Source organism: Lampetra fluviatilis, chromosome 10 (assembly GCF_964198595.1).
Source record: "Lampetra fluviatilis chromosome 10, kcLamFluv1.1, whole genome shotgun sequence".
In the NCBI taxonomy this organism is placed as follows: domain Eukaryota; kingdom Metazoa; phylum Chordata; class Hyperoartia; order Petromyzontiformes; family Petromyzontidae; genus Lampetra; species Lampetra fluviatilis.
The window spans coordinates 13,945,658-13,955,747 of NC_136284.1; the positions used below are offsets into that span (position 1 = coordinate 13,945,658).

General features: G+C 44.0%; 1 protein-coding gene across 1 annotated transcript in view; it reads left to right on the forward strand.

Annotated features, from left to right (window-relative positions):
- PDIA5 (protein disulfide isomerase family A member 5) overlaps positions 1-6,366 on the forward strand; it is a 45,232-nt gene extending 38,866 nt beyond the window's left edge. Inside the window, exons 16-17 of the mRNA XM_078860590.1 lie at positions 97-231; positions 1,770-6,366. Of these exons, the coding sequence (XP_078716716.1) occupies positions 97-231; positions 1,770-1,829 (195 nt within the window). The 3' untranslated portion in view covers positions 1,830-6,366. The remainder of the gene's footprint in view (positions 1-96; positions 232-1,769) is intronic.
- Positions 6,367-10,090: the final 3,724 nt, after the last annotated feature.

Consider the following 10,090-nt stretch of genomic DNA (forward strand, 5'->3'; position numbering starts at 1 on the left):
GTACCCGTACCCGGCTGGGTACAGGTAGCCGGGTATCGGGTAGGGTACGGGCATCGGGTACCCGGTTGCGACCTCTGCCCTATATTTGTTTCCCAGGTGGCCCTGGCAGCTGTGGACTGCACAAAGCAGGACAATAACGAGCTGTGCAGTCAAGAGGGCGTGAGGGGCTACCCCACCATGAACCACTACACATACGGGAAGTTTGTGGGGCCGTACACCGGCGGGAGACAGGTGAGTGGAGGCTTGCAGAGCTGCCTGTATAATGTCTCTACTTTGCAACTGTGATTTTAAAAGGTAATATGAATTCATAATGCAGAGTTTTTTTTTGGGTTGGATCGCGTAAATATAAAAAGGTGTCGTTAAACACGCCGCACACAGCCGATTAGGAAGGTTTGTCACGTAAACAGAACGTGCCAAACGCGTTCAACGACACATTTATATATTTACGCGATCTAACCCAGAAAAATCTGTTATGGATGATATTGGTCGCGAAAGCCTACGTGTTAAACATTATAAATTCAGTTTTCAATTCAACTTAATTTTTAAAAACGCAACAAATGAATATATCATGGAAAATAATATTAAAGTTTACTTTATTGGAACCTCCTTTGCCAGTAGAAAAATATGATAATTGTTTTTTTACCCTTTTATCTGGCAACAAAACTGACACCATTTTTTTTTAGTGCGCCTTTTGGGGTCATCTGGTCCAACAGTTTACTTTATTGGAACCTCCTTTGCCAGTAGAAAAATATGATAATTGTTTTTTTACCCTTTTATCTGGCAACAAAACTGACACCATTTTTTTTTAGTGCGCCTTTTGGGGTCATCTGGTCCAACACCATGTGAGACTAGGCTCTAAGAAAAGCTGTCTCGGGTGTGGACCAATCAATTTCAATGACAGTGCATACATTATCAGAGTTGTGTTTTTTGTTTGCATTCCGACCGCAGGTATTGTGGTCAATGCAAGCATGACTCCTTGTAAAAAAGGTGTCAGTTTTGTTGCCAGATAAAAGGGTAAAAAAAACAGTTATCAAAGTGTACTTTGTCATAACAGTGCTATTTATTTTATCCAGGAAATCCTCACTGGTTTTCAACTTTATCCAGATTGAGTGTTTCCTTGATTGAGTGTTTATTTTTCTTGAGGCAAACTCTGCACAGACAGATAAAAGAATCGATTATACTGCCAATCTATCTACCTCACAGCTCAAGCCTGTAACACATCAGTCGCCCAGACTGTCTGCCATCTAAGTAATAAACATGTTTAAATCTCCTCAGATGTTGACATCTATCTGGCAGGTTTATTGCGGGTGATTTTAGCCAGTACATCCAAATAAAGACAAACTGTGCATCTGTGAAAAAGACTTTCATTTCGTTCATCGGATTCCTCCAGTCTAAATAAAAGTTTTGATCAAATTTAGAGTATTGAGAAATGTTGTATTTATACATGGCAGCGCATTTTAAACGACCACATCTTTGTACTTATTGGAATTTGGAATTCAATGATGGCCGCTTTGTGGGAAGGTAGTATTGGTTGTACAACACAGCTACTGGCCCCCACCACAAGAATGTGGGATTTTCAGCACTGCCGTGGGGCCACCGAGAGAGATGAACACTGCGCCACGCTCGTTTGACCAGCGAGACAGACAGCGTTGACATCTTGACTTAAAACTGAAATGCCTTCTGACCAGTGCATACCCACGGCAGTATTGCAAGGCATGTGTCGTATTGTAACCCGACGTCTGATTTGATTCTCTCGTCTCTCCTTGCAGGAGGCTGACTTTATCAACTTCCTACTCTCGCTGCGGGGAAAGTCACATTCCGAACTCTGAAAGATTTTCTCCTGGGTCCCTCCCAGCTCCCCTACACCTCCCACCTGTGGACCCCCCCCCCCCACCTTCTGTTCCACACCCACCCTGACCGCAACTGGCCCTCGAAATCAACCCACCCTTAAGCCCTGGCAACACGAGGCTACTTTATTCAGGATTAGCGTCTTGACTGCTTCTAACAAAAAGATGGGTTTTCGCCTGCTGACTTGGCGTCCGATGGTAAACGCAGTCTTGTTGGTACATGAAGTTCGCTTCAGAGACTGTGTGAAAAGCCTAATCTGCTTATCAAGGTATTGACCTACAAGGCTATGTATCATTCAGTCGTTAAATCAAGTTCAGTCAGCCCTTCATTTAATCATGTGCGAGCCCATTGAGATACCATATTCATGTATATATGCAACATCTTATCTGTTGACCATTAAAACGTGTGAAGACATTTCAAGTCATGTGACAGTAGGGTAAGAGGCAAAACAAATCATACTCGTGCATATGTGTGAAAAGCAAAGAAATAACTGATGAACACTTTTCCTATCATTGGTGTATCGATTAATGACCATTAACCTTGGCTCCCGTGTCTTGCACGTTTAATCGTGTTTCCGCTACGCACAATTTTCTGAAGCTGCACGTACTTATAACCAGCGATACACGATCCGTTTTCGTGTTGTGCCGAGTGTTGTTGTTGTTGTTCGGGACGATGTCCGACGTTTCGCTCCACACTCTTGGAGCTTCTTCAGGAACCGATGTCGGACAACGTCAGACATTGTGCCGAGCAATTCGCGGTACAATCCCAAAGCACAACAGAGAGTCGTGCAGCGGCGACAAGCGGACTTGTGACATGCAACAATTACTCGCCTGTGGGTCCCAACTGGGTTTTCTTTTACAGCCAGATGGCGTGAGGTTGTTTTACTTCACCGTTGTCAAAGGGTCTATACGAAATAAACATTCTCTCCAGTTAACAATGATGATGATGATACCCTAACAGCTGAGAAAATAACGTGTACCAGCTGCGACAGAATGTAAATCTTTGCTCATTGGGCTGCGGCACATGAACAAACGTGTGCTTTGGCCGAGGATTCCAAGATATGGTCGGTGTTTATCATACGCATCCTGAAATTATGTCCACTGCGAGCATTCTTCCAAATGCGCGAGTGGGATTAACCTGTGCCCGGATTAACAACCTAGACATCGATTTGGAGTTGCTACTCAAAATTTAGATCCATACGAAATAAGGGAGTCTTTACCATGGGACCATGGGACCAATTTACTGGGGAGTGATGCCTCACAAGCAGAGGTCGCAAACGGGTTTTGATTCTGTACCCGTACCCGGCCGCACCAGGGTCGCAAACGGGTACCCGGCCCCGTACCCGGCCGTACCCGTACCCTACCCGTACCCTGCCTGGGTACGGGTAGGGTACGGGTATCGGGTACCTGATTGCGACCTCTGGGATGAAGCCATGTTGCAGGCGTGGGTGGGTTGATTCTAGGAACTTGAATTGTGAGAAGAGACAAGACGTTGGGAAATGAGTGACAAACAGTTACTCACCAGTGACTCACGGTGTACCCGTACCCGGCCACACCAGGGTCACAAACGGGTACCCGTACCCGGGCGGGTACGGGGAGCCGGGTATCGGGTAGGGTACGGGTATCGGGTACCCGGTTGCGACCTCTGCTCACAAGTCACGTGTTCCTGTCGCCAGATACCAAAGCCAGATTCCGGGAATGCTATCTCATTGAACCATTGTCAGAATGTAAACGATGTATCTTGCACTGCTTGACTACTTTTTTTACATGATTACCGTTAAATATTCAAAGTTTCTTCCAAGACCGAATGGAAGGAGGAAATGATGGCTCGTCAGCAGCTTGGATTAATGTGAGGAGGACAGCAGCAGACGAAGCTGACGTAGGTCACGCAACAAACTTCGGACAACGTGCCGAAAAACGAATGGTACAACCTGAAAATGCATCGTAAATCTAAACAGCACAACCACGGAAAAAACCTACGTAGTATTGTCATGAAGACTCCACGTTTGTCACGAACGATTGCTTACCACAGAAATATAATACGCAGGCATTTGCGCATTAGCTAAATTCATCGCATAGTGTTGTTATTGCTTCGGATCAACCAGCCTGAATTTATTTTGATCAAGTTAGGATAAATCACGTGCAAGGCAAGGATTATGTAATGCTTTCCGACATGCGGTTTTCAATATGTCTTGGTGCCCACCCCCTATTAAGGGACAGATGGACAGAGCTAATTCCGTAAACACTTTCAACCAAAGTTGGAAAGCTCTAAAAAGTAATCAAATTTCGATAAAGTTACTTTGGAAATTACACGTGGAATTTTGTTACTTTATATGTAAAATCTTAAGTATTCCGAGGCTGATTACTTTTTAAAAGTAACCTTCCAGCACTGGATAATTGGAAAAGTTTGCACCCTCAACGTATCAAAGAAAACATTACACACATCTTGTTTTTCGATGACTTGTATTCACATTGCAACTCCAGCACACTTCTGCAAACCATAATAATTCTTTATTTCAATTTGTTTACTTGTCACAGTGTACCTTTGCACTATTTACAATCACCGCGGTTTAAATAAGGTTTACTGTACAATATTGTTGCCGTGATAGGTGTAATATTTTTGGTTTAAAAATTTTCGTTCGTAAATCAACATCTTACTATAACTAAAACATTTGTAAATGACATGCTGTAGTGCTTACCATTGCGTGCTTTCTCTTTCTGAGCATATTCACTTGCTTGACAGTAAGATTTGGGCTAATAGGATGCATTGTTCAGGATAATGACAGTGAGTGACCTACGTGGGTCAAGGTTAGAGTCTTGTATCGAGAAAGCATCTTGGTGCTTGGACATAGTTCGTGTGGGTGTGGATGATTCTATCCGTTGTCTTCTAATCAGGTCAGAGTCCAGATTCGTTTTCTTATTTACAAGTCAATGTCAAGTAAAACCTGTCCCCCTGCTCAACGGAATTGGAGCTGGTGGTGGAAATTCCACATTCACATGGTGAGGCCCCGGGCTCAAAAGTGGTAAACAAATCGTGCTGTCTTGAGAAACCCATCTCTTGTGGTCAATCCCCTTCTATTTTCACCCTCATGCCCGTCTTCCCTCTTTCTGCTGATATTGTTGGGTTGTTTCTGCAGACTTGTGCGCTGAACAACTCGCTGTATCTGCATAGCCGTAAACACACGCCCATTCCCAGAACCTCTTCATTTATTTTCCTCTTGATCCAAAAAATCTCGCAACATTCTTATCAACTGCCACATTTAGAACTCATCTGACCCCAGCATGCTCAATCCTATAAAGGAGACGTGTGTAGAGCCAAAACAGTCCGTTCTCGGCGGTACCTTATTTTTAATGCTTTACTCACAGTCGCAAGGTTTTGGATTAACCCATTTCCATTCCGATGACGTATGTGTACGTCTTAAGTTCTTCCCATTCTGATCCAATGACGTACACGTACGTTATCAGAGCGGAATCGGAAGAGGACCATACGCGAGGGCGTGGCACAGTTTGGCGCCAACTATTATAGTGCGGTCGTGTTGCTACATTTCTCTACGGTGAGTACAATGTCTTTAAAATAACAGCAATGCGCCTCTAAATAAAATCAACACTAGCCGCTTGCGCGTTTAGAGATTCAGTGGCGAATTAGCAGACATCTCAGAACGGGAAAGGGTTATAAACTGCCGTGCACATTTCAGCCCACGATCTGTCCAATCATGAGTTGATGTAAAGTTGGAATGAACGACTCGGCTACAGGTGGAGAAGAACACTGCGACATGCTCAATTCGAGCAGGGAGTTTTTTATGAGAAGAGCAAAATATAATCAGCCGGTTTATCCACAGGGTTACTATAACTCGAGGAACTGGCCAGACGTTCCAAGCAGGAGCCTCCTGGAAATTCTTGACGCTCGGCGAGTCTGTTTCAGGGTGATTTTTTTCTAATTGCCTTGCGCAATATGTTCTCGAACCGTTGAATTGACTGATCTTAGTTTCATAGAGTATAAATTGCATAATGATAAGACTCAATAATTTTGGTTTTGTCCTATAGGGTGTGAGTTAGTCCATTAGAATGGGTTACACATTTGTGTTTTATGGGGGCGACTTTTTTTAGCTTCACTCGCAAAGTGTTTGTATTGTGGTGGCGAAGCCATGCTTGCGGTGGTGGTGATGATGATTCGTGTCGTTGGACCACGTGGCTTACTTGTAGACATCACTTTCGTGATGTTACTCAAGGGTAAAACAAAAACAGGTTTATATAAATTTAAAGCCCTAAGCCTGCATGGTGAAACTACCTCGATGAGATCTACACTCAATGTTGAGGTGTCTGGGTGGTTCGGCTCTAATATTGTGTTAAAGGACTGCCAGCAATAATGAGGATCCTGGGTTAGAATCTGGGGCTTCAGCCACCCTGGAATAAACCGAATGCTCATGTGTGGTTAGTTCATGGTTTCAATTATCATAAAATGGTATTTGTCCCTAAACTCGGCATAATCCAGGTGTGTTAAATAAACATTTTGGTATGATTTTGACGTGACGAACACTCTTTTTCAGGGCACCTAAGTGTTGTTCAAGAGGTGTATTCACATGACTTCAGACGTTATTCTGTATTGTCATCTAGTGGAGACCATTCCCTGCATAATGTGATGTTACATTTTTCACAAAGTCCCACCGGAAAAATCTTCATTACAAGGCATGACACCTGTCGCACGATTGATATGCAATGTTGACATGCATCTTTAAAAAAAATTGTAATTGGTCAGCTAATGCGTTTAATTTAGAATACAGTAATTAAAAAGCAAGTTTAGCTGTTGCTATTCTGACATCAAATGAGGATACATGTCACGAAGCCAGATGGTTAAGGTTTACCATTCTTCTTTTGGTGGGCATGGGGTAGGCATTTAATTTGTAGCTTCTTCATGCCCTTGGGACTGTCAATATTTCCACATGTTCTCGACACTGCCCTTGCTATTACATTTCCTGTATAAATAAAGTCAAAAGTGTCTTGCCTGCTCAAACAAACCTTGGGGCAACATTTATCTATGTTGTCATCCTGAGCCGCTGCTGGAATTCCAAATTCCTATGGCAACAGAGGCTGGTTTATCCATAGGATGAGTACTGTTGGGAATGTCATGACAAGCCTTACGTTGTTCTCCACCAGCATTGCTGCCAAAAAACTTCCGCTAATCTGCCAATGGCCAGGTTATCTTTTTTATACATTGGGTGTTTGCTTCTCCTGAATACTTATGTTGATGAAGTGTTGTGGTCTGGTCTTCACGTGGCGTCTATATAGTATACATCCACACATATTAGTTGCAATTCATCCAATTCGCTTTGTCCATATGCATTTTGCCTACTGTTACAACCTTTTGGGGCCTTTTGGGGACACTTTTCATTGTTGCTAAGTCCCTGCTACGAGAATATGGTACGTCTTACAAATGTGGGGGGATGTGTTATTAACCCGGCTGGGTGGCGCTGTGGTTATAGCACGTGACTCAATTTGAAAGTTTGAATATTCAAATTCTGGAGATCTCATCCCAGGTTGGGGAGAATAATTCAGTCCGGCATCCCTCGAGAGTGAATAAAATTAGTACCTCTTTGTGAGAAGTCAACAGTCGTTGACCTTTTGAGAGACCTACTCTCAGCTTGGGAATGTGGAATTACAACACTGACTCAGGGTCGTAAATGAAGATGAAAGATGTTTTATAAACTGATACGTTCAGTGCTTATGACGTCCATCCTTTTCACAATGCATGTGAACAGTTATAAGTGCCACGTTTTTTTTTACTTAAAAACGCATTTTGCAATTAAACCATCCATATTAAACGTGTCTCCTAAGCAGTGGGGTGGTTGCTCATTGTCTTCAGTGGCCCTGATCTGATTGTTCGAATGTTCCTAGAGTGGGTTCCACTGCATTCAAATTTATAAAACACTGCTGTCCAAATTCATGCTGGTTTTACTCACCTTGGAGGGATGATGGGCTGTTTCAATATCTGAATTAAGCCATAGTCTTACAAAAATGAGTTTCCATTTGTTGGTACGGTAGTATTAAAAAAAAATCCAATATGACGAAAGACCTCAATTAAAATACGTAGTTTAGAAATCGTGTCCTCAATTTCCGATTGAGAATTGCTTAAATGTTTGTTCCTTGATACATCATAACCTGAACATTTACATGCACATATATGGGAACAAGCTACATCAATATTTATCCCTGCTGCAATTCTAAATGAATCTTAATTGCTAATTATGTTTGTGTCCACAGTGATAATTTACTTTCAATTCACCAAGCAAACTTGCACATTAAAAGCAATCCGACAAATTGGACTTGCCAGAATGTTTGCAAGGCGTGACGGACATAATCACGGCTCCATTATCCAGGAGTCAATTATAACATAAGGGAGTTGGCCTTCTGCAACATTGCACGGTTAAGTTTATGAATTTCACATTGGTGCATATACAGCTGCTTTGTGTGAATGTTTAAATATATGCAAATACCACCCTTGATAAAAGAGGCTTATAAATAACAGCGTAATATAGAAGATTGTAAGACCAATGCTTGTATATGCAAGCGTATTGAGCAGATTTGTGCTTTTGTTTGAAATTCCACATTTGAATTTGGATCCGTTTCTGATGTTGTTTTCGTGTGTATGGGGAGTGTTGGCAAAATATTTTTTGTGCTGTGCTATATGATCTTGGAAACATGGGCTCAATATCTGACTCCGTACACACATGGTGAGGGTTATCTCAACCTATATTTAACCTTCACCCAGGTCTTACTCGGCCTTAAATTAATGTCTCGTGTGGTGGAAATACATGAGCATTGGGGAGATGCAACTGGCAGTCGTTCACTTGCCATTCCCTCGTATGGTGTGCTGGTTTAGTAGGTGTTTGCTCATGGAAACTCTATGTCATTGTATGTTTGTGTTTAAATATATTCAGCTAACACCCTGCAAAGAGACTTACAAAGCCACGTAGAGATATAGGGGGCTTTCACTATCACTGCTTTTATATGCCAGTGTTGAACAAATGTATGCCTTTGTTTAAAATTCCACCTTTTCGACCTCTGAGCGGATTTCGGTATTGCGTGTACGCATGTGCGTTTGTGAATTTGAATGCAAAATGAAGCAAAGCAGCTTTCGTGTTTTTTTTGTAAGAAAACAAATTCTGACGATATTTTTGTAATCGGAACGTTGTCTCGTATCAACGGTGTTTACAGTTGGAATTACTGAAGCACTCATCCCCGCAACCCTGCAAAGACATGCCCTTCGTGTCTTGTTTTAATCTGAGAAAGGCACTGCTTTGTTGATATTGATGGATGTTGTATAGATGATTTTAACAAAACAATATGATGCAAACCACTTCAATAAAGGCCATGGGACAAAATTGGACTCATCTACTTTTGCAATGGGTTTTTATTTTTCAGTCCCTTTACGTCACATTAAGTTCCAAATTTGCGTGAATGTATTTCAAATCAATTGGAATATTCAGGGAAACTGTATTTTTACGAAACAATGTGAAGAAATGCATTACAGTAAGTGGGTATATATATTAAGTCACATCCTACATACTAGCCTCCCAAATAGAACCGCATCATGACTCGTACATGGAATAACCAACCAACCGTTTTATGGCAAGATGGTAATAAAGTTTCTCTAATAAATACTTTGCCCGTTTGACTCGAACAGTGATGCACCTGCCTGTGACGAAATTACCTGGATGATGCCCGACCCCCCACCACCACCACCTCCCCCTACCGGGCCACCCCCCCACCACCACCACCCCACCGCCACCACCTCCCCCCCCACCGCCACCACCTCCCCCCCCACCACCACCACCTCCCCCCCCACCACCACCTCCCCCCCCACCACCACCTCCCCCTACCGGGCCACCACCCCCCCCTACCACCACCCCCACTCCACCTCCCACTCCCCCCTCCACCCCCCCCTCTCCCCCCTCCCCACCACCACCCCACCACCTCCCCCCTCCCCACCACCACCCCACCACCTCCCCCCCCACCACCTCCCCACCACCACCACCACCCACCCCCCACCACCTCCCCACCACCACCCCCACCCCCCCAACCACCACCCACCCCACCACCACCCACCCACCACCTCCCCCCACCACCACCCACCCCCACCTCCCCCCCACCACCACCCCCCACCACCACCCCCCCACCACCACCCCCCCACCACCTACCCCCCACCCCCCCCACCACCACCACCCCCCCTATCGGGCCACCGTGGA